General features: G+C 44.1%; 2 protein-coding genes across 3 annotated transcripts; one reads left to right on the top strand and one right to left on the bottom strand.

The window, feature by feature from the left end:
• Positions 1-1199: 1199 nt before the first annotated feature.
• On the bottom strand, positions 1200-16791 carry LOC149974328 (beta-1,3-N-acetylglucosaminyltransferase radical fringe-like). 2 transcript variants are annotated; one of them, XM_090212066.1, is made up of 9 exons: positions 16714-16791; positions 12804-13444; positions 5104-5152; positions 4786-4888; positions 3935-4088; positions 3678-3763; positions 3353-3518; positions 3116-3201; positions 1200-2840 (listed from the first exon to the last, which is right to left on the bottom strand). In XM_090212066.1, exons 2-9 carry the CDS (start codon positions 13350-13352, stop codon positions 2774-2776), a joined length of 1260 nt encoding a protein of 419 aa, XP_090068192.1. In that variant the 5' UTR covers positions 13353-13444; positions 16714-16791; the 3' UTR covers positions 1200-2773. The 2 variants fall into 2 exon arrangements, with proteins under 2 accessions (XP_090068192.1, XP_090068191.1); XM_090212065.1 differs by lacking the exon at positions 16714-16791 and adding an exon at positions 14464-15484.
• On the top strand, positions 15485-23652 carry LOC149974327 (COP9 signalosome complex subunit 1). The gene is made up of 15 exons (XM_090212064.1): positions 15485-15799; positions 16053-16186; positions 17472-17564; positions 18129-18310; positions 18461-18628; positions 18940-19075; positions 19319-19396; positions 19504-19564; positions 19843-19928; positions 20156-20250; positions 20370-20475; positions 20708-20788; positions 21821-21958; positions 22218-22352; positions 22989-23652. Exons 2-15 carry the CDS (start codon positions 16154-16156, stop codon positions 23061-23063), a joined length of 1467 nt encoding a protein of 488 aa, XP_090068190.1. The 5' UTR covers positions 15485-15799; positions 16053-16153; the 3' UTR covers positions 23064-23652.
• The last annotated feature ends 1307 nt before the right edge of the window (positions 23653-24959 follow it).

Raw genomic sequence — 24959 nt, 5'->3', positions numbered from 1 at the left:
CCTGTCACATACATCTGACCTGTTGGAATTGCGACTCCACTTTGTCCCTGTACTGTCGTTTTGCCTGTTTGATTGCCTTACGGAGAGCATTGCTAATCTGTTTGTACACGTCAGAGGCAGCTGGTTTGGTATTTGGTTTGGATGAGTTCTTTCTATTCGTCACAGTGGGAACAACATCCTCTATGCACTTCTGATGAACAGTCACGAGTCAGTGTATACGTCAATACCATTCTCAGATTCCGATTTGTCAGACCAACGTTGAACCGTCCTTACCAGTTACTTCCTGTTTAAGTTTCTGCCAATAGGAGGGAAGAAGCGTCATTCGCAGGAGAAAGAGATGGAGATATCGAGGATGAAGGTCAGTGTGCCTTGTAAGTATCCGGCGGAGAGTGGGTAATTAGTCTTTACCATCGGTCCTATTAGCCAATGTACAATTATTACATAATAAAATAAACGAACTACAAGCACGTATATCCTACCAACGGGACATTCAAAAATAATATCTTATGTTTCACCGAGTCGTGGCTAAACGACGACATGAATAACAAACAGCTGGCAGGTTATACACTGATTCTGCAGGATAAAACAGTAGCCTCTGGTAAGACAAGGGGTGGTGGTCTGTGTATATTTGTAAACAACAGCTGGTGCACAATATCTAAGGAAGTCTCGAGGTTTTGCTCACCTGAGGTAGAGTATCTACTGATAAGCTGTAGACCACACTATTTACCAAGAGAGCTTTCATCTATATAATTTGTAGCAGTCTATTTACCACCACAAACCGATGGGGTATGCCACCTGAGTCCGACTAAAAGCCCACTTCTTATTCCTCTTCTCTGGCGACGTCGTCTTGCGGCAGACCCTGGAATTAATGGAATTCGCTCTGGAAATTCAAACAAAGGAACCAATTCAAGTTGAATTTCTGGTCGAAATGCTGGTGAGTGACTGCCGATCTAAAATCCAAAAGTTATTTCCGGCTGTAGATAATAATGCAAGAAACTTTGTGAGCAAATATTGTAAGAAATAACACACAAAAACACACTGCAAAGGTGGCTAGAAGCTAGAAACAGCATGACAGTGTATTTCGGCACCATTAACATTGTTCCACTGTCCTCCTGTACATCACTGTGTTGGTAATTGTGTCTTAATAAGTATAATGATAAAAAACAATGAATCTGTAAAGCAAAGGGCAGCGAGGAATGTTTGGTAATGCTGCAAAACATGCTTTATGCTTTATTAAACAAAATAATACATCAATGGTGAAACGGATGACAGGAGAAGATGAGGAAAAATATCACATCCTGACTCGAATCTGAGTCAGACTCCTCTCTCTCAGCCACTGACCTGCAGTGGGAAAGACAGATTCTGTATTTGGATTATAGTGTTTTCGTGCAAAAAGGAATGTGAGACATCAGTAAAACACACCTACTTCCAGCTCAAGCTCACACATTACAACGAGTCAACAACACGAATGTAACTTTTAATACACAGAGATATTAAACACGGGAATTGAGATGAGTGCAAAATGTGTAGTCCTTTTGACAGAGAAATAACATGTTTTGGGGGAATCGCAACAAAGGGTTCTAATGAATGATCTTTAGGATAATGTGCTCACCTTCAGAGGAGTCTGTTTTGGTTACTGCAGGGCTGTGTGTATATGTGTGGTGCACACTTGTTTTAATTCCTACTGTCACACATACGATCCCTTTCATGCCTTCAATTCATTTTTCATTATGTGCTCTTAAGCATTTCCAAAGTCTAGTTGATTGAAACATAAGGCACTGGTATCATCTTTGGCTATAAGATATTAAAAGCATTCGGATTGAGTGGTTAAACTATTAGGTTTCACACAAACCTGCACATATGTACACACACCAGTTTGAAACCTCTTCTGGTAAGACATTAACTTCAGGACATGAGGGGCACAAGGGTAGTCTGTGAAGTGAATCCGACGTGCAGCTAACAGTATAGCTTCCTCCACTGTCTCTCTCCCCATACCGGGCTTCAACTAGTGATCCTCTGCTCGCAAACACACGTGACCAACCTCCTTGACAACGTGCCAATCGATTGAGCTATACAAAAAGATCTAATTGGAATGCTCCATCTGCGACATTTCAAGCCAGCCTTGGAGTCAGCTTACGGTACATTCTTAACTCCGTTACATTAGCACAAACGTCTCTCACTCATTACTTAAACGGTCTCTCTCTTCCTGTAACACTGATATCAGATAATCATCTCTGATGACATCTGGTCATGAGCTCTTGTATAAAAAACATCAGTCCGGTAAATGTTTACACCTAAAAGCAAATAATTTAACATTTCACCCTGTTCAGCATCTTAAGGTACCTTTTCAACAGTAATTTAAGTACTTTAACACTCCTTCAAAAAAACCTCGACCACAATACTAAAAGATTAGAGTTTGGGATTTAAAGCAACGAGTGGTGATACACATCGCCACAGCAACAGCCAGCGACGACAACTTACTGCGATGAGTGGAGGGTACAGTACTGATAAGAGTAGTGGGGCATTTCTTCATCACCCCACCATGACAAAAGTGATCCTCACTCCATTTACCTCCGCTTGTCTCCTCTCAAAGACACACAGACATTTAACCATTTTATCTGAGTGAAGTGGTTCTGTTGGGTTAGCCAGGGTGCCAGTCTGGTTTTGCTTTGGCCAAATTGTCATTTTGCCATGGCAATGATATAGCTAGCATACACAGGGACACCAGTCAACCAGGCTGGTAGGAAGTATTGTAGATATACTTTAGTGGCCATCAATGGTGACCCTTACTAGGACACCAGTCAGTCTCTGGGTAGAGGAGGCAGTGGACAGTCTTAAACCTAGAGAGAGAGAGAGACGGAGAGATAGAGGGAGGGGAGGAAGAGAGAGGGGGCAGATGGATGAAGAGAGAGGGAGAGATGAGCAATGCCGGGGGTGAGGGAAATGGTAAGACAAAAAATAGTTGGTGGAGAGAGAGGGGATAACCATTTACATGTAATTCACAATTCAGCTAGAGCAAACTTTGCACTGAGGCAGAGGTTTAGTAAACAAGTGTCATGTAATTGTCTTGTGCATTACTGAATGCTGGGTGGATGTTGGGTTAATGTCTGATTACCGTGAGGGGTCCTCCACCAGGGAGAAGGCTCCTCCAATGCTGACCACATTCCTCCTGTTCTCAAAACCCCCATAGCTCAGAGTGACCTAGACACACACACAAACAATTGGTATCTGTTGTATACATCACAGACAAAAGACAAAGTAGGGTGTCTCTTTCACCCACACACTTGTGTGTAGACAATCTCTCTCTCTCACAGACAGACCCCCTCCTACACACACAGCCCCCCACCCCTACCTGTTCCAGCACGGTGTCTGTGGGCAGCCTCTGCAGGTTCTCCAGGTGGGAGTGGAAGAGGTGGGTGTGTGTCAGCGTCACCTCCAGCAGCGCCTCGATGATGTAACCGATAGTGCAGTCGTCAGGGAGACGGATCTTCTCTGCCGTGCTGATGAAGTTCCCCAGACTAGGGAGGAGGAGGACAGGAAAGGATGAAAAAGAAAAGAAAGGGGGGTAAGATGTGAGGTTGTGAGTGAACTGCTCAAAACAGTTTGGCTTAATAGCTTAACAGCTACAATAATATGTGCATCTGAAGAACAGAGAGTGTTGAACTGTTCAAACTCACCTAGCCCATGGACTCATCTTGAGGGCCAGACCACGACTGATACAGAACCCTGCACCTCCTGTAGCGAACCAGAACTTCACTGACACCTAGGAGAAGAAAACAAGGGTCAGAGGTCAGGAGTAAGGGAGAGAGATGGAGAGAGATAAAGAGAGAGACAGGAAGGGAGGCATAGACAGAACGACCGAGATGGGAGGGATGGAGCGAGAGAGAAGGATGGTCTGGAGAAAGAGACAGACAAACAGACAGGGTGTACTCACAGATCCATCACTCTTGACCCTCTCTGCAGCCTCTATGGGGTGGTCGAGGCTGGGCCGGCCCAGGTAAACATCCTGGGTGTGTTGGAAGGAGGACAGCAGCTTTAGCAGACTGGGTACAATCACATAGTTATCATCATCCATATGGCAGAACCATCTGGGAGAAGGAGGAGAGAGAATAGAAAGGGAGGGAAGGGGGAGGACAGAGAGAGAACAAATGTGTCCATATTTTCACTGTTTTTATTTAACCTTTAACCAGGCAAGTCGGTTAAGATCAAATTCAAATTTTACAATGACGGCCTACCCCAGCCAAACCCTCCCCTAACTCAGACAATGCTGGGCCAATTGTGCACCACCCCATGGGACTCCCGATCACGTCCGCTTGTGATACAGCCCGGGATCGAAACAGGGTCTGTAGTGACGCCTCTAGCACTGAGATGCAGTGCCGACGGACTGCTGCGCCACTCGGGAGCCAAATAGGCCAGTGTGTTTCTACAATCTGTGCTTGCCAGAGCTACTGTACGTGGAGACATACAGTCCTATCAATCTGTTGACCTCCTTAACTAAACACACAGAATCTAAGACATATGCGTGAGATGTATTCTCAAAATAGGCCTTTCCTCTTCTCACCAGTAAAGAAAGATAAATATTTCTTTACATAAGACAGGCAGTCTTCTGAAACTGAGCGGCTCAGTGGGACTACTTGGCCTCCCTGATCAGGGTAGGAGAACAAACTAACTTCTGAATTGGCTTCTTATTGGCCAAATAATGAAGAACTTAATCTATAGTTATGTTCTTAGCATGCAATGTGATGGTGAATAGCAGGAAGTAAGGTAAAGTATGTCAAGACTCACTTCCTCTGCGACTCGATGAACTTGTCATATTCCACAGACATCTTACAGCACAGGGCCTGCCGCGTGTGTGCTGCTGAACAGTTGGTGTTGATGACATTAGCCCCTGAGAGAAAAGATGAGGATGTTGAGTCTACTTATCGTACTACTGAGACAGTAATGCTAGGGTATCAAATACACATATGCCTGATAACATATTACAAGTCTTTCTAAGAACTCCAATCACATTTGATAAATAGTTACATTTAAGAAGGTACAGTGACACAATAATTGCTCTCCTATTTGTACTTCCAGTATCCACCTATTAGAGTGTAGACTGACCTGCTCTCCTCCTCAGCTCCTGATCCTCCCCGTCAGTGAATATAAAGGTCTTGAGGAGACAGAGAGAGAGAGAGAGATTTGTTAACACTAAGTTTGTTTCCACGTATACACCCCCCTCACACACAAGACATAGAGAACGAGAGAGAGCAAAAGAGAGAGGAAAGGGAAGAGAGATCAAACATGTGGCTTGCACAATGAGGCCTCCATGTCCTAGACCTATACTGCTGATTCATGGAGTGAAGCAGTTGGGTAAAACAATAACCAGACTATGCTAACTCAAACAACACTGGGCCCATTCTCCCTGGCACTCAGTCCCCCTCCTCCCCTTTACCCTGCTCGCCTCAACTATGGTATGCTCCCTCTTTCCTTTCCTCCTCTCTCTCCTAATTGTCTGTTACCCCTCCCTTCCTCCTGTCATTTATTCTTTCCCTCAATCCCTTCTGCCCGCCTGCCTCGTGCCCAGTGGCATGCCTTCACTTTCTATCCCTCTGTCCCCTTTTCATCTTTCTTCCCTCCCTCCCTCATCCCCCCCTTATTTTATCCTCCAGTTGTCTCCTCCCTGCCTCGTGCCCGGTGGCATGCCCTCTCTTTCCTGTGTGCCCTGGGAGATGCTGAGCATCCGTGCCAGGACTGGTGGAAAACTACACAGGACACCACAGGCATGTGACACACACACACACACCACCACCACCAGGACGAGCCAGACCATGCCAGGCAAACAAAGACCTTCCCTGATCAAAGAGGGGAGGATCCAGTCACCCTGGCAACTCAGCAGATCCCTGGCCAGCCAGCAGGGCATAAATGGCCTGGAGAGCAGTGTGGTTGCCAGGGCCCGGAGGCAGTGTGGTTGCCGGGGCCCGGAGGCAGTGTGGTTGCCGGGGCCCGTTGGCTGAAGTTTTAAACAGATTTCTACCATGTTAAGTCAACCTGCAAGCCTGGGGCTATTCTGGCTCACTGTAGATGGTATAAATTCTCTGACAGGCTGTTAAAACAACACAAATGCGCAAAAAGTCACACACGAGAAAAGTGATAACATCTTGTTAAAACACTTCAAGATACTCTGGTTCTACTCCAGTTCATTCAAAGCTGCTACACCGTGCAGGAGAAAGCCTCCAATCCCTTCAATCTACAGTACCTTTCTTCCCTCCCTCCCGTAAGTCATTTTCCAACAGCTCTATTATGAACACTGTAGAAGGATTCCTAGAATAGTTTCCACATTTGAAATACTCAGAGACTAAAGCTGTGACTCAGTGTGGTTCCATGTCTTCTTTTCTTTCCAGAGAAATCTCTCCACATATATGGAGAGAAGGTTAGCCTCGTGTTCACTCAGCAAGACTGGAGCTAAAGAGAAATGGCTGCTTTGTGTTCTCACAGACTCCCCTCATAGGGTTTTAACAGGTCCAAATAAACCCAGCAGGCATCCTTTAAACTCCACTCCAGGTATACGTTGCCCATAGTCACAGACCTAGGATCAGCCCACCATTATTCTGAACCTTAACCACTAGTGAGGAAAACACAAAACTGACCTTAGATCAGTGTCTTGGAATTAGGAGCAACTTCATACTACTCCATAAACCTCACATGAGCCAGAATGTCTGTTGAAAGCCCATTCTATTTGACCCCATACACCAATCAGAGGCCTGTCTGTCTGTAGATCCCACTACTCTTTAAACCCTCTTGATTTCCAAACAGTAAAACAACTGATGAGCCTGACACATCCATATGATCTATAAATGAGTGGAACTACCCAGCTGCTGCTCTTAACTGAGGCTCATAACATTTTCCTTAGAGTGGCTCAACCTAGGCCATCATTTTAAATAAGAATCTGTTCTTAACTGACTTGCCTAGTTAAAAAAAATAAAAAATGTTTTGTTAAATTGTTGACCTAAAAGACTGAGAACTAGGCCAATGCCCTATACCTGTCTGAGCCAATGGTCAGAACAGTAGCAGTGGTCACACTTGTTCTTTTAGTGAATAGTTGTGCAGGTGGCCATTAAAAAGTAGACACACAGTGGAACGGTGGCACAATGCGGTCTTTGAACACTCCTCTCCTGGTCTGTGTCCCAAATTGCACCCCATTTCCTATATAGTGCACTACTTTGACCAGGGCCTGTAGTGCATTACAAAGAGAATAGGGTGCCATTTGGGATGCACCCCTGGAGCTGCCTGGGAGATAGGGTATTTTTATGTCAACACAAATTGAGCTGTGACGTTAGTTACTAAGCAAATTGGGCCAGTGTGTTTGGTCCTGTTAATGTGCAGCTGAACACTGGAACTCTTTGTCTTGAAGGGCCTCACTGCTGATCTGTTTTATAGTCCCAGAACAGACCCAGGATATGAACCAGTCACCCTATTCCCTATATCCCCCATAATCAACTGGCGAACAACAGTCCAGACTCAGAATGGGGTCGAGCTTCGACCCCTGGTATCATTTAAACACAAGTAAGACATGGGAAAATGTGTAGAATTGCAGAAAAATAGCTTTAAAACAGCAAAAACAATTCTCTGCCCAATGCAAAATGTGTAGAATTACAGAAAATTTGCTTTATAACAGCAAAAACAATTCTCTGCCCAATGCAAAATGTGTAGAATTACAGAAAATTTGCTTTATAACAGCAAAAACAATTCTCTGCCCAATGCAAAATGTGTAGAATTACAGAACATTTGCTTTATAACAGCAAAAACAATTCTCTGCCCAATGCAAAATGTGTAGAATTACAGAAAATTTGCTTTATAACAGCAAAAACAATTCTCTGCCCAATGCAAAATGTGTAGAATTACAGAACATTTGCTTTATAAACAGCAAAAACAATTCTCTGCCCAATGCAAAATGTGTAGAATTACAGAAAATTTGCTTTATAACAGCAAAAACAATTCTCTGCCCAATGCAAAATGTGTAGAATTACAGAAAATTTGCTTTATAACAGCAAAAACAATTCTCTGCCCAATGCAAAATGTGTAGAATTACAGAACATTTGCTTTATAACAGCAAAAACAATTCTCTGCCCAATGCAAAATGTGTAGAATTACAGAAAATTTGCTTTATAACAGCAAAAACAATTCTCTGCCCAATGCAAAATGTGTAGAATTGCAAGAAACATGTTCTCTCCACCAGCAAGAGTTGTGTGAACAGTTTGGGGTTGCGAGGTGGGGGTTTGTTACTACACCGATAAATGACTATATCCATCCAGACCTTTGCCACCTAGGAAATGTGTGTGACCGGACATTCTAAAATAGTACTTGTGAAATCAGCATAAGTGTGAAAGTATGTTAATACGTGATGTATGTTGGCTATGGAAAAAAAAGAGTATGAAGTAGCCTACCCCTTCACTCACACAGCCTACCCCTTCACTCACACAGCCTACCCCTACAATTCAACGCTACACACCATTTAACACATGGGTATCTTTCTATAATATACAAGGTTATGGTTCTACCCTATGACACAGTTCTCACCAGCTGTGCTATTTTGCCTGTTGATCTATAATAAATTCTACAGCCTCCAGTTGATTACTGGAGTCAGGTGTGTTAGCTGAGGCTGGGGCAAAATCAGGCCCCCAAGGACTGGAGTCGCCCATCCCTGTTCTACAGCCTCCCATAGATCCCTGCGTGGGGAATGTTGATCTATATTCTACAGCCTCCCATAGATCCCTGAATGGGGAATGTTGATCTATATTCTACAGCCTCCCATACAGGCCTCTGTGTTTGGAGAAGGATAACACCAGAGAATTCTCCCCACTTCCCCCTCCCTCTGACTTATCCCCTAAACACATCTCTCATTCCTCCTGTGGTGGTAGACCCTGGGCCCCCAGAGGGAGGAAGTTCCTGGGCAACCAGAGACTACAGGAGAGCAGGAGACGTGTGCAGGAGGAACACACTGCTGTGTTTGCTCTTTCTCTCTGGAATCGCTGTCCCCCACCCCCTTTCTTCCCAGTTCAACCAGCCTTGCTCCCACAGATTCCTCCTGCCCTCCAGCCTTCTAAATGGTGGGTGGTGGGTGGTGGGGGTGGGCAGAAAATCCTGCACAGAGAGAGAGAGCAAACACAGCAGTGTGTTCCTCCTGCACACGTCTCCTGCTCTCCTCTAGTCTCTGGTTGCCCAGGAACTTCTTCCCTCTGGTGGCCCAGGGTCTACAACCACATACAGGCCCGCGCGAGAACACTTCCCCACGCTGCACATACTGACACACACAGGGCATGCCTTTCCGCCCTTCCTGCACACACACGCTGTCATGTGCTTAACCATTCCATGTCCCCTGGCCACCATGGGTACATACCCACCCACACACACTACGGCCAGCAAGACACTGTTCTGTAGAGCATCGGTTCTCTCCTTCTGTACCATCACTACAACTCCTTAAATTCTATCAGCATATCGATTGTGCTACCAGGGCTGGTAAAACCCTGGATTATTGTTATTCTAACTTCCGCGACGCATATAAGGCCCTCCCCCGCCCTCCTTTCGGAAAAGCTGACCACGACTCCATTTTGTTGCTTCCAGCCTATAGACAGAAACTAAAATAGGAAGCTCCCGCTCTCAGGTCTGTTCAACACTGGTCCGACCAATCTGATTCCACGCTTCAAGATTGCTTCGATCACGTGGATTGGGAAATGTTCCGCGTTGCATTAAACAACAACATTGACGAATATGCTGATTCGGTGAGCGAGTTCATTAGCAAGTGCATTGGCGATGTCGTTCCCACAGCAACTATTAAAACATTCACAAACCAGAGACTGTGGATTGATGGCAGCATTTGCGTGAAACTGAAAGCGCGAACCACTGCTTTTAACCAGGGCAAGGTGACCGGAAACATGACCAAATACAAACAGTGTAGCTATTCCCACCGCAAGGCAATCAAACAAGCTAAGCGTCAGTATAGAGACAAAGTAGAGTCACAATTCAGACACAAGAGGTATGTGGCAGGGTCTACAGTCAATCACGGATAACAAAAAGAAAATCAGTCCTGTCGCAATCGCAACCACACTGCACACTGCCCTAACCCATCTTGACAAGAGGAATACCTATGTGAGAATGCTGTTCATCGACTACAGCTCAGCATTTAACACCATAGTACCATAGACCCTGGGTCTCAACCCCGCCCTGCGCAACTGGGTACTGGTCTTCCTGATGGGCCGACCCCAGGTGGTGAGGGTAGGTAACATCTCCACCCCGCTGATGCTCAACACTGGGACCCCACAAGGGTGTGTTCTGAGCCCTCTCCTGTACTCCCTGTTCACTCACGACTGCGTGGCCATGCATGCTTCCAACTCAATCATCAAGTTTGCAGACGACACTACAGTGCTAGGCTTGATTACCAACAACGACGAGACGGCCTACAGGGAGGAGGGGAGGGCCCTCGGAGTGTGGTGTCAGGAAAATAACCTCACACTCAACAAAACAAAGGAGATGATCGTGGACTTCAGGAAACAGCAGAGAGAGCACCCCTCTATCCACATCGACGGGACAGTAGTGGAGAGGGTAGAAAGTTAAGTTCCTCGGCGTACACATCACGGACAAACTGAAATGGTCCACCCACACAGACAGTGTGGTGATGAAGGCACAACAGCGCCTCTTCAACCTCAGGAGACTGAAGAAATTCGGCTTGTCACCAAAAGCACACAAACTTTTACAGATGCACAATCGAGAGCATCCTGTCAGGCTGTATCATCGCCTGGTACGGCAACTGCTCCGCCCACAACCGTAAGGCTCTCCAGAGGGTAGTGAGGTCTGCACAACGCATCACCGGGGGCAAACTACCTGCCCTCCAGAACCCCTACACCACCCGATGTCACAGGAAGGCCATAAAGATCATCAAGGACAACAACCACCCGAGCCACTGCCTGTTCACCCCGCTATCATCCAGAAGGCGAGGTCAGTACAGGTGCATCAAAGAAGGGACCGAGAGACTGAAAAACAGCTTCAATCTCAAGGCCATCAGACTGTTAAACAGCCACCACTAACATTGAGTGGCTGCTGCCATACATGTAAAAAATGTATCACTAGCCACTTTAAACAATGCCACTTAATATAATGTTTACATACCCTACATTACACATCTCATATGTATATACTGTACTCAATACCATCTACTGCCTCTTGCTTATGCCGTTTTGTACCATCACTCATTCCTATAGCTTTATGTATATATTCTTCATCCTTTTACACTTGTGTGTATAAGGTAGCTGTTGTGAAATTGTTAGGTTAGATTACTCGTTGGTTATTACTGCATTGTCGGAACTAGAAGCACAAGCATTTCGCTACACTCGCATTAACATCTGCTAACCATATGTATGTGACAAATCAAATTTGATTTGACTCTCTACCCCAGCATCTGTCTCATTATGGTCTTGTATATACAGATCACTGAATCCCAGCCAGAGATACAGGTAACTCAAACTTAAGCATACATCATGCACTGATGGGACAATACGTTAGGATTGGGCCATAGTAGCTGAGGTTATGAGGGGTGGAGAACACATGGACTTCTCATCTCAGAGAATCTGCTTCAGTTTTACTTTATGGCTCCACTGAACATCAACCATTGCTTTAGTGGAGGATTCTAACCGTGCAGATGAGGAAACACCCAATATCACACCAAACAACCACAAGACCAACAGAGATTGGCAGAAGAGCCAATAAGATGGCTTGGCATCAATTCATCAAGATGAGTTACGCATGTGGTTTGTTAGAATCCTTATAGAACCCGATCCAAGCAGTCAATTGATTCCAACTGGCCTTTATGCTCTTGACGCACATCTCGTCATTCTGAACCACAGGAGCTGATACTCTTGCCAAGGGGGGAGAAGTTGTTTATTTAATGGTTGAGATGTTTTTCTGAGATGAGTTCCAAGTGCTTGAGCTCTGTGCTGACAGGGAGTGAACTGGGTATCTGCAATGTCCCAGATGTCTCTACTTTTGTAATAGCAATAGGAAACCCAGATGTGGGCCAGCATGGGGGCATGGATCTGCAGTGTTGGCTACAACAACAAAAAAGTTTTGTATTGGATAGGTGCAGTGAAATGTGTTGTTTTAAAGTGTCAGCCATAGTTTCATGACATCCCTTGAGCAAATTAGGTTTAAATGCCTTGCTCAAGGGCATGTCGACAGATTTTTTTACCTTGTCGGCTGGGGTAATCAAACCAGCGACCTCTTGGTTGCTGGCCCAACGCTCTAACTGTTAAGCTACCTGCTGCCCTATGGCTAAAACCATCCCTATGAGCACATGAAGACATTGGAAAGATGTTGAAAATAAATATTTTCAAAATCTTGTGTTCACTGGGATAGAATCTTAAACCAGAATTTGCCATAACAGCACATTTCCTCCACTTCCATGTTCTATATGATAATCAAACCCTTGTTGAAGGAGTAGAGTCAACTATTAAGAGAAATGGACCTGCAGTGTAGTTGCAGTGACATGCAGCCCATGGTGCTAGAAATTATGTTCACTCTTTACTGTTACTACAGCTGCTTGGAGAACAGAGAGAGGGGAAGGAGTCCTTGTGTACTCTAGAAACATGCCCTGTCTGGAGGTCTTGCTAACAGTACAAGACAAATGAGATGATCTACCATGTCGACAAAACATAACCTGGGGGGGTTATGACATAACAAATACCCTTATCCAGGGCCATAGGCTGCATCTGAACCACTGCCAAGTTCAGACTTGAGTGTGTGTGTGTGTGTCTGTATGCGTTCCTCCCTACCTGTTCTTTGGCTTTGGACACCCAGGTCTGGAACAGCAAATCCAGTCTGGACTTGTGGTACTTCCTGGTGGTCTTCACCGCTATGAAAATGTCTTTCAGCTCTAGAGGGGTCCTGGACCGAGACCCTCCAGCCCCCACCACAACTCCAGCTCTGTGGAGGAAGTCCTCCTTCGGCCCTGTCTGAGAGTCTGTATGCTTCCCATTGCCCTGGGTGTCACCTCGACCATCTGTATACACCCAGTCCCCATCCCCAGTCCTCTTGGTCTCTCTGGGTGTGCCCTGCCCTATAGATCCACCATCAATCCCATAATTTCCCACTGTCACTTTCCCCACATCTGCCTGGAGAGGGACCACCAGACCTCCAGGGTGCTGGGGGTTTTTGCTGGCACCTGTGCCCGCCCGGGCAGGCTTGGTGTGGGCCCGGGGCTGAGGCAGGTCCCCCTGATGCTGTGAGGGCTGGAGGGCAGGGATGAGGAGCAGCAGGAGGGCACAGAGGGCCAGGGAGAACAGAAAGCAGAACTTACTGACACCCATCGAGGAGACATGCATCCTGATTGGCCGCTGGAGGGGCCTTTCAGCCCCCGGCGCCAGCTTTGCTTCCCACTCCACCGCGTCCCATCTTTATGACATCACACAGGAACCTGAAGAGACATCACCACCCCCCCGCATAATAAGATGACAGTGACACACTTGAAAACCTAATCTGAGTGTATGGATACTGGCTCCTGCATGGGTTTACTCTACCCTGGGTGCCAGACAGACTAGTCCGTTTCTGCATCTTGGCCAGGTCGCAATTGTAAATGAGAACTTGTTCTCAACTTGCTTACCTGGTTAAATAAAGGTGAAATAAAAAATAAAAATCAATAAAAGGGCCAAGATTTCACTGTACAACTCTATATACATTCTGATTGAGTCCCTCTTAAATGGCAGACCTGTAAAGTCTGGAAGTTCTCCTCTTGGCACTTTGTCACTCATGCCCTTCCATTTGCCAGTCAGTTTATACAGGTCACATTTAATTGACAGACTTACCTTCAGTGTGTGAGCAATTTCCTGTTTGCTGCTATTTTCAGAGGCAATGATACCTCAACCAGTAGCAGATGTCAGTTGTAGGAAGCAGAGGGATGTAATCAAACCCTTTTTTCTTTACTAAAATTAGCCCCCTTAGTAAAATATGAGCTCTCAGCACAGATATGTGGATATAGCATGAAGGATGGTATGATTTATGAGAGTTATACATAATTTTCCAGGGGGAAATAAATAAATAAACATAATGCATAACATTTCATATTTTGGTGCCTGGTTTGGGATTATGCAAATCTGGTAGATGCAAATCTGCCAGATTGGGTCACTGCCAATAGAAACAGGTCTGACTGCTGTGGGCTCGGTCATTTAACTGTAGAGTCCACAACAAATGTATGAAAACAACAACGCGATTAACCAACATTATTGGGTCTTATAAAGGTAACTTTAAAGTTTACGGGGATGTTTAGGAGTTGTTCCGTGTGCATGTCGTGCACATACGGGTCTATAGGCTGTCCTACGGTAAACAAAAGAAAGACAAGAGTGTTCAGTCAAAAAAAAAAAAATCTATGAAAAACCCTGTATATGACGAATTACTTAAAACACTTATTCTGTGATCACGAAAATGCCTTATACTTACATGGAAACAAAATAAATCACGTTTTTAATCCGATGTGCCTCCTCCCAAATGCAGCAACAAAACACCAGGGGAACTGGTCACCAAAAATGAATTAAGTGAACAGAATCTGATCAAAGAAAATGAAAATACAATACAGGGTTTCCAGACGCTTTTATACTCAACGATCTTCTCTTTTTTTTTGTCTCCTCGTCTTGACTATGATTTGATTGGGCTCAGATTTTAACCATCAGCAGCCCGCTTTCTCTATTCGACCGCGATTAAGAAGCCTAGCTGTGCACTCATCCAGTCAAGTGCAAGTGAGTCAAACAACGTCATTTGTTTCTATTGCGATTATAAACGACCTCTGTTTCTCGGATTCTTCTCAAATCACCTACTGTGTGATTCTCGCTCCAAACGCAAATCCTCTGAAACTGAGCGCCCTCTGGTTGATGCTGACCTGGCCTTGCAAATTAAATGTCCCTGTGGTGTAGTAGGCTACAGCTGTTGGGGTCGCCACTGTGTTGCTATTTTCGCTCTGGATGTCGTAGGCTCTTGTAGCCTATTTTGTGCTGACAATGGAAAAAGTTGTCAGACAAAACAACTCGCGGCAAAATCCCCCCTGTAGGCTTAGCCAACTAGTGTGACAAAGTTTTTTAAAAAAAACGTATTCATCCCAAGGGTGACCTCAAATAAATTGTTTGAATTTATAATTTCAGTAATTCATTTTTAATATCTGAACTAGTTGTATCTTAATACAAATTACCATCAGTTTGCAACTGTTTTTTGTTGTTGTTGATATAAATATTCCACGTTCAAAACAACTGAGAACTCGTTGAAACAACTGGGAACTCGGAAACAAACGATCTCCCATTGGTAAAAATCGATCTGGGATTATCGGGCCTCTTTCTATAATTCCGAATTTTCAACCTGAATATCACTGACGTCAATGTTTGACCTCGTATTTTTCCGAGTTCGGCGTTGATTTGAACGCTGCAACAACACTGCCTCCGACACATCTGGAGCAGCGCTGACGTCATTACGTAAAGAGCCCTGTGAACCCATGCCCCGGATGTGATAGCGAGCCGTTGTTTGTTGCTGTAGACTCAGATTATCCATCATATTACATTTTAGTCATTTAAAATACACTCTTATCTAGAGCTATTTACAGTAGCGAGTGGATACATTGTACATTTTTCTGGTCCCACATGGGAATAAAACCCACAACCCTGGCGTTGCAAGCGCCATGCTCTTCCAACTGAAACACGGGACCATATCGACCAGTTAATCGACTGGCTGCTCCAACAATGACAATAAATGTCTTCAGAAATGGAAGGCAGTCTGGAGAAGGCAAGATCAGGTGGGACAATTCTAGCCAATGAGAGGACAGATACGAGTGTGATAACAGGCACAAATCCGATATAAAGTGTTTTTTTTCTCAAACTTGGCAGGATATCATGTATCCTACTTATATCAGTACACTCGTAACAACGTAAGCATTACCAAACGTATATTCGATCAAATAAGCCTCAAGTAGAAAACAAGACATTACTTTTTTGTTAACTAAATTCGACACTCATTGATCTCCATACAACAACTCCTCCCTTGATCAGCGGGAAAAACGCCACCTGCTGGAGAAGACAGATTTAGGTCCCAGTTATCCGTCTCGCTTCGCTTCTTCCTCTCTGCCGCTGAACGTCACAGACCGTGAAAGATGCCTTTGCCCGTGCAAGTATTCAACTTTCAGGTAATAATGAATCTATTTTGATGCATGTTTACACAAAAACGGTATGCGGGTATGCACGTGGAGAAGGCTTTCCTTGCGCTTAACTGGGACGGTGGGTACTCCGATAAACACGCAAGCCTTGCATACATCGGGAGTAGCTTGGGCCGCTAGCAGTACTGGCAAGCTAACTAGCTAGGCTAACTTTAGTAAGTTCATATAGCTAACTCTACAGCGTTATATTTCCATTCACTGTTATTCTATACCAACTGACTAGATGTTAGAATGACAAAAAAAATTGAAAGGTGCACCCCAGGAAACTGTTCGCTGGTCATTTATGGTTTCTTCAGGCACTTTGACAGTCATGCTAACTAGCTAGTTCTGTTATTGTAGTTAGTTGACTGACCTGTTATCCAGCTAGTAGTAGTTTAGCCATCCCTTTTAATTTTGTTCAGCAACACATGTACATTGTGTCTCCAATGTAAGTATCCAGTGGGACATGAGCGATCTGTCTATTGTGGGAGTGTCGTGTATGTATGGCTATTTATTACCTTGGTAACCTGGTTGCAGACTGTCAGTATTCCCCTCATTGTGGCACGCTGCTATGACACTTGTCAACAGTATGTACAGTAATCTTTATTTTGGCAGTTAACACTTGATAAAATCAGGGATACAAATTATATTGAAAGCAGGTGCATCCACAGGTGTGGTTCCTGAGTTAATTAGTCAATTAACATCCCATCATGTTTAGGGTCATGTATAAAAATTGCCGGTTATTTTGGCTATCATTGCTAGAAGAAGATATCTGTGACTTTGAAAGAGGGGGTCTCAAAAGAGCAAAGGGGGTTTAAAGTGTGTTTGTAAGTCACCTGATCTCAACCCAATGTTTTTTATTTGACCTTTATTTAACTAGGCCGTCATTGAAAAGTCTTATTTTCAATGACGGCCTAGGAACAGTGGGTTAACTGCCTTGTTCAGGGGCAGAACGACAGATTTTTACCATGTCAGCTCGGGGATTCAATCTTGCAACCTCTCGGTTACTACAAAGCTCTAACCACTTGTCTACCTGCCGCCCAAATTTTAGGAGGTTCTGTAGCGGCACCCGAGACAGTTTTCCATCACCATCCACAAAACAACAAATTATGAAATTTTCGTGAAAGAATGGTGTCGCATCCCTCCAACAGAGTTCCAGACACTTGTAGCATTGAAGCTGTTCTGGCAGCTCGTGGTGGCCCAACACCCTGTTAAGACACTTTATGTTGGTGTTTCTTTTATTTTGGCAGTTACCTGTATGTTCGCTCTTCTTCAGGGGGTTGTTGAGCCCATGCAGATAGATGCTGACCCACAGGAGGACCAGCAGAATGCACCAGATGTCAACTATGTGGTGGAAAACCCCACGCTGGTATGGTCTATCTATCCAGAATTTCCCCCTACTGGCATTGTAAAGGAGGGCTTGTTTCTTCTAGATGGGACTCAAATACCACACAAATGACATTTTTACTGCTATTTAAATGTTAAACTGAAATCAAAGGAATCTGTAGAAGTGGAATACCCCACAAGACATGCCACTAGAGGTCTCTTCACAATACCCAAGTCCAGAACAGAATATGGTAGGCGCTACATAGAGCCATGACTACATGGAACTCTATTCCACATCAGGTAACTGATGCAAGCAGTATAATCAGATTTTAAAACAGATAAAAGTACACCTTATGGTACAGAAGGGACTGTGATGAGACACACACAAACACGAGCATACAAATAATGTTGTGTGGTGGTATTATACATGTTGTATTGTAGATATGTAGTGGTGTAGTAATGTTATATGATGTACTGTTTTATGTGTAATGTAAGTGCGTTAATGTTTGGATCCTTAATAAATAGAAATGCAGACTATTGAGTGAAAAATGTTTAGGCTTTTGTCCCACTGAAGTGTGTGTGTGTGTCTTTGTCTCCCTCTCTCTAGGACCTGGAGCAATATGCATCCAGCTACTGTGGTCTGATGCGTATTGAGAGGCTGCAGTTCATCGCAGAGCACTGTCCCCAGCTCCGCGCCGAGGCCCTGAAGATGGCCCTGTCTTTTGTCCACAGGACCTTCAACGTAGACGTGTACGAGGAGATCCACCGCAAGCTCACAGAGGCCACCAGGTAGGTGTATCACAGCATAGCCTAGTACCCTCCAGCATAGCACAGAGAAGGTACAACAATACTACTAGTACATAGTATGTTATTTTTCATTGTTGGTTTGGAAAGTGCTTTTTGTTTTTGAGTGTTTGATTGATTCGAGTGTGTGTTCAGAGAGGTCCAGGGGGCTCCAGATGCTGCGGTGGAGGGCGGGGCAGTTGAACCCCCTCCTCTGGACACAGCGTGGGCCGAGTCGACCAGGAAAAAGGCCCTGCTCAAACTGGAGAAATTGGACACTGACCTGAAGAACTACAAAGGCAACTCCATCAAAGAGAGCATCAGGTGGGTGGGAGACGCTACGGTTGTTAGCATCAAGTAGATAATAAACCGATTGGGTAATCCTCACCTCCAAGAGGATCGGCCTGAGCAATGTGCGTCTGTTTGCAGATCTTGAAGTAATCACTGAGTAGTTGACTAGTAGTAGTAGTTTTTTAATGTAAGGTCATTTGGAATGGAATATTTATTTGTGGATCAGTGATTCTGCATAGTGCTTTGCTCAGGCTTAAGGGGAGGATCTGAATTTTTCTTTCCTGGCCTTTCTTCCTCTCTGGTACTGGCCCAAACGCTCTCTATAATAATTTCTTTCACCTCAGGAGGGGTCATGATGACCTTGGGGACCACTACTTGGACTGCGGTGATCTCAGCAACGCCCTTAAGTGCTACTCCCGAGCCCGAGACTACTGCACTAGCGCCAAGCATGTCATAAACATGTGTCTTAATGTCATCAAGGTATGTCATCATTTATCATAATGACAGTTAGTGGTCCTAGTTTTTTGGTCAATGCTCTTAATCCCGATGTAAAGTCTGGAGGGCAGAAGGGCTATATTCCTCTTTCGTTCTCTCTCAGCCTCACTTGTTCTCAGCCTCTTCCTTTCTCTGTGATGTGATTAACTTCAATGACTAGCACTAGAGGGCGATATTGATATGTGTCCTACAGGCTTTCTTACTGAGTTTACTGTTTTCATCTATCAGGTTAGCGTCTACCTCCAGAACTGGTCCCACGTCCTTAGCTATGTGAGCAAAGCTGAATCCACTCCGGAGATAGCAGAGGTAAGTCGTAGGTTCCTCTGAGCCAGAGAGCATAAGTCCTCTACTGTCTTAAAAAAAACACAGACGTGTCCATCTTTATTGAGGGAATATATTTATTTTTGTTTCAGCAAAGAGGGGAGAGAGATTGCCAGAGTCAGTCAGTCCTCACCAAATTAAAATGTGCTGCAGGTAATTCACTCACTCTTTGTTGTTCTAAAAAGAGATGTACATACTGTAAGTGTTTTCACCTGTTCTCTAGAGGGTATACAACTCACTAACAGATGCCAATCTTCAACAGGTGCAGACACTCATGCTAATGTTTTGTTTCAATGAAAATGCATTTGTTTTAAACCCCGTTCTGCTTTGATTAGATTACAAAGTTCTCTTCCCACAGTCCGGTTCATTTGACCTCTTGTTCTTTCTCCTTGTTCCTCCTCCACGTCTGTATATCTGTCACTGTCCCCCAGGCCTAGCTGAGCTGGCCTCCAGAAAGTACAAACAAGCAGCCAAGTGCTTCCTGCTGGCCTCTTTCGACCACTGTGACTTCGCTGAGGTTAGTCAGTCTGCCTGCCTATCTGTGTAGTACTTTAAAGGTGATGTCTGTGACTTCCCTGTGTTGTTCTGTGATAATTTGTGTATTGTTTATCAACAATTGGGAAGGCAACAACAGCTAGGACAAGGGTACTTGGACAATTGTAAAGACGATTGCTGCTTGACAAATTCTAATATTTGTATTTTTTTCTGTTGGCGTTGTACCAACCTCCTGTATTGTGTGTCCAGCTCCTGTCCCCCAGCAATGTAGCTGTGTACGGAGGGATGTGTGCCCTCGCCACCTTCGACAGACAGGAGCTACAGAAGAACGTAATCTCAAGCAGGTGTGTGAGCGCGCAAACGCCTGTGTATCGTTTGTATAAATGGTGTATGTTTTTCATGTAACTGACCGAGCTGTGTTACCATCCACAATACTCTATTCATGTATTTTATGTCCTCCCAGCTCCTTTAAATTGTTCTTAGAGTTGGAGCCTCAGGTCCGTGACATCATCTTTAAGTTCTATGAGTCAAAGTACGCTTCCTGTCTCAAAATGCTGGATGAGATCAAGGTGAGATTGATCTAATTAATGATCTATGATTATCAATCGATCCAATGATTACATTGATGTGAAAAACATAAAATGGGTAGCAAATCATTTAAAAACGGGAATTCAACGAAGTAAGAACCAAGTAACATGATTTCTTAGCTATGATGTATTTTCCTAGTGCTGTGTTTTCATTATGTTGATAACACATATTTGAAACCTGTCCTAAATGCAGACTGCCTTTCTTATTTCTCAGGATAACCTGCTGTTAGACATGTACCTGGCCCCCCACGTACTGACCCTCTACACACTGATCAGGAACAGAGCCCTTATACAGGTGAGACGGACAGGTGAGACTGGGGACAGGAACACTTTTCCTCCAGTACTCCCATATAATACTGAACATCATGGACATTCAGAGTATTCTGTTGTTTTCCTTATATACTCACAACTACGGATGGGTTTGAATAGTCAATTAGTCAGTCCCCCGTAGTCGTAAAAAAATAAATAGGCAATCGTTGCGTCTGGGGGAAAGAATCGGATACAAAACCTTTCTCTCTCTAACCACGTTTCCATCCACAGTTTTTATGCGAGTAAAGTCATACTGTAAATTTAAAAAAGTGACCGTTTCGGTCTAATTTTTGAAAATGCTGACAGACAATTTGTTTGTTCGACATGGTGGGATCTTTTTGTGTCTGTAAAATTAATTATGTGAGAAATGGAGGTGTAAATGCCTCTGAGCACATATTGTTATAATAACCATCATCAACAACGTATGCGGATTCTAGAATATTCACATGAAAATCTCATGGAAACCTGTCACTTCTAGCTCAGGCAGCAATCAATAGTACATTTAGCTGAGGAAATGTGTCTGAAGGACACTGACTCCTGGGGTCAAACATCTACAGGGGTTGCATTCCAAATGGCACCCTATTCCTTCTATAGATCACTACTTCTGACCGTTAACTGGACTAGCAGGTGAAGTATGGCACCTAAAATGGTTGTTTTGCTAATGTTATTTAATATCATGCCCTATAATTAGACATTGTTCTTCTGCTTGACCTCTTGGTCTCCTTTTTCTGTTTTACTGCAGTGGAATGATGGTTGGGATACTTGTTGGAGGGTGTGAGTTACGCTGGTGTTATTTAGATTGTAAATAATGAATATGTAATCAAAATAGTTTGATTTGGGGATCATTAACATTCAGAGCAGGTTCTCTCTCCCCAGTATTAATGTGTGTGTTTGCTGTAATGTACACTTCTTTTTTTTTTTTGTGTAGTGGCGTGGGCGAGGGTCATGCATGCGTGTGCAGTACCTCAGTCTCTACTTTTCATTTGCATGTATGACTAAGTGTGTGTGTGTGTTGCAGTACTTCAGCCCGTACGTGTCTGCAGACATGACTAAGATGGCCCAGGCCTTCAACACCACGGTGCTAGCTCTGGAAGACGAACTCACCCAGCTCATACTGGAGGGACTTATCAATGCACGCATAGACTCCCATAGCAAGGTAACACACTCAAGAGTCAAGTCACATATACACCCCACCCCCTAGCTCTCTCACTCACACTAGATGAGCTCCGATCACTCTTTCATTGTTTAACAGTTTATAATCTTATAATACAGCATGGGATGTTGATTTGACAGTGACCCAAATGGTTTGCCACAGCGCTCTTATCCCCAGCCTCTCTCTCCTCCCTTCTCTCTTTGAGATGCCAAGCACATTTATGTACAAAGAGACTATGAAATACTCTCCCTCCTCATCCCAGATCCTGTATGCGCGTGACGTGGACCAGCGGAGCCACACATTTGAGAAGTCTATCCACATGGGCAAGGAGTTCCAGAGGCGAGCCAAAGCCATGATCTTGCGAGCTGCTGTGCTGCGCAACCAGATACACGTCAAGGTACCTCTGCACACAGGGTCTCCCTGGGGTTTTCAGGCTGCTCTCTCTACTCATCTATCTTGCCCCCCCCCCCCCCCTGCCTTTTACCTTTAGGATATGGATATCTCTCAGAACTGATATTTCTTTCTTTATTTTGACATCCGTGCCTCACTCAGCCTCCCTATCAGTGCCGCCATCTAATTATCTCCTTTCTCTCTTTCCCTTTTCCCATATCCGCTTTGTCTTCCTTTCATTCTATCTCGTTGACCTCTGGTCCACCTGTATTTTCTACAGGCCGTCCTCCCCCTCTCCTCCTCATCTCTGTTCCTCTCAGCCATCCACTACTGCTCATTTCCACACATCATTGGCTCTGAAATAAAATGCCTTTGATTCAGAGGAGGAATCTCTGTCGTCTGTCCCTCTCTCCCCAGTTTGTCATGATCTTACAGTACCAGAGAATAGTTGCAACACTTTTTATATTGTATGCTTGGTACATTTTCCTTTTGATACATATACTGTATGTTCTTATGTCTGAAGACTGGTAAAGGCATCAGAATGCAGGATGAGAAGGAGGTTTTCCCCCTTGTCTTTGCTTATAGAGGATGTCAACCACTCAACCTTATTTTTCTCTCCTCCCTTTTCCCTCCCTCTCTCCAGTCTCCTCCCAGGGAGGGCAGCCAAGGCGAACTCAACTCTGCCAACAGCCAATCACGAATGAGCACCAACATGTGAACATTCCCATGAGACCTCTGTCTTACAGGAAGTTACCATGTCAGGGGGGGGGATCTGCCAGGGGGACCTAGCACCCCCCCCCCCCCCCCCCCCATCTGAGGATCCCCCTCCTCCTGCTGACTCAGTGCTGCATCTTTTGCCTGCAGAAAGAAAAATACTGAGACGTCAACTTCAATAGGCTGTGTCTTAAATGGTGCCCCTATTCACTATATAGTGCACCACTTTTGACCAGGGCCTATAGCGCTCTGGTCAACTAGTGCACGATATAGGGAATAAGGGAGCCATTTTGGATGCACAAATGACTCTGGTCATGTGGGAAGTGAACAGTGGTAGTCTGTGGAGATACTTGATGAGCAACCTGAGTGTGTTAATGTTGTATTGGAGAGGCTGTGTGTGTGAGTGTTTAGAGTTGAGTGGCGCTCAGTCGCGTCACAGTACTGTCCTCTTTTTCCTAAGATGCACTTTTCTCTTTCTTTCTTTCTTTCTCATGATTGATGTGATACATCCATTAAGAAATTAACAGAACACACACTTCAGAACCAATGTCCACAAGATCTGATTTTAAAATAAATGTGTATGATAATCGGAAGCTTGGTCAGGACTTTTGTCTTCTCACAATATACCTTTGTTTACCAGTTGCACAATAAGCCAATTTCCCACACACCCTTAACATAGTTTATTTATTTAAAGACCAGAATGTTAATACTGAGATGCAGTTTTTTAGGAAGATTGCATTGAATTTCAATGTTATATGATTTTATTTATTCTTGTACAAAGTAATTGGATATAAATCAAGTTCAGAGGGACCGTACCGTAAGCAGAGGTTGACGATGAGGAAATGAGTTTCATTTATTTTTCTCTTTGCGGTGTCATCTGATTCCTGCTTCTCCCACATTAAAACCTCACAAAATCACTGATCTCTGACAACCAATAGCATGCACTTGTTTTAATTATTCGAATGGATGAGGGGAGCTGGTCAGGATAGCAACACAATTAGACCCAACCGAGTCATGAGAACAAAAAGACAATTACTTGACATATTGGAAAGAATTTACAAATTAACAGAGCTATTTGGCCTTAAAGTGCACAGTGGCAGAATACCTGGCCACCGTGACTGGCCCAAAATTAAGGAAATCTTTGACTATGTACAGACTCTGAGCATAGCCTTGCTATTGAGAACCTAGTTCCAAAAATAAGCTTCACTTCCTAACCGCCTGCCAAATGTATGACCATATTAGATACGCATATTTCCCTCATTACACCAGACACACAGAGAATTTGAAAACCAATCCAATTGTGATAAACTCCCATATCTATTGGGTGAAATACCACAGTGTGCATCACAGCAGCAAGATTTGTGACTTGTCACAAGAAAAGGGCAACCAACAAACGCCATTGTAAATACAACCTATATTAGTTTATTTGTTTTCCCTTTTGTACATTAACTATTTGCACATCATTACAACACTATATGGACATATGACATTTGAAATGTCTTTATTCTTTTGGAATGTGTGAGTGTAATGTTTACTGTTAATTTTTTTTATTCTTTATTTCACTTTTGATAATTGTCTATTTCACTTGCTTTGGCAAGCCAATAAAGCCCCTTAAATTGATATTGGTGACAACTTTACTCACGGGGAAAATTAGTATTCGTGTGTTAGATCCAATTATTTTGTCAACATCCATCATTGCTATTGAACTGTAATAACAGGTTTATTTGTATAGCCTGGCTGAATCGACCCACGTGGTGCACAGCGAGGGAGTGCTGTGCCCCACTTGTATACAAAATTCAAAACAGATAGGAAACAATTAGTTGGACTTGTTGGGAAATGACTAAGGTTACCATTAAAAATAAAATAGTAAATGCAGCATCTTGAAAGCGGTTAGATGTGT

This window comes from Oncorhynchus mykiss, chromosome 20 (genome assembly GCF_057628025.1).
Source record: "Oncorhynchus mykiss isolate SJ-2025 chromosome 20, ASM5762802v1, whole genome shotgun sequence".
NCBI classification, from domain to species: Eukaryota; Metazoa; Chordata; class Actinopteri; order Salmoniformes; family Salmonidae; genus Oncorhynchus; species Oncorhynchus mykiss.
The sequence above is the reverse complement of the archived record's forward strand: the minus strand, read 5'-3'. Positions and strand labels throughout refer to the sequence as shown.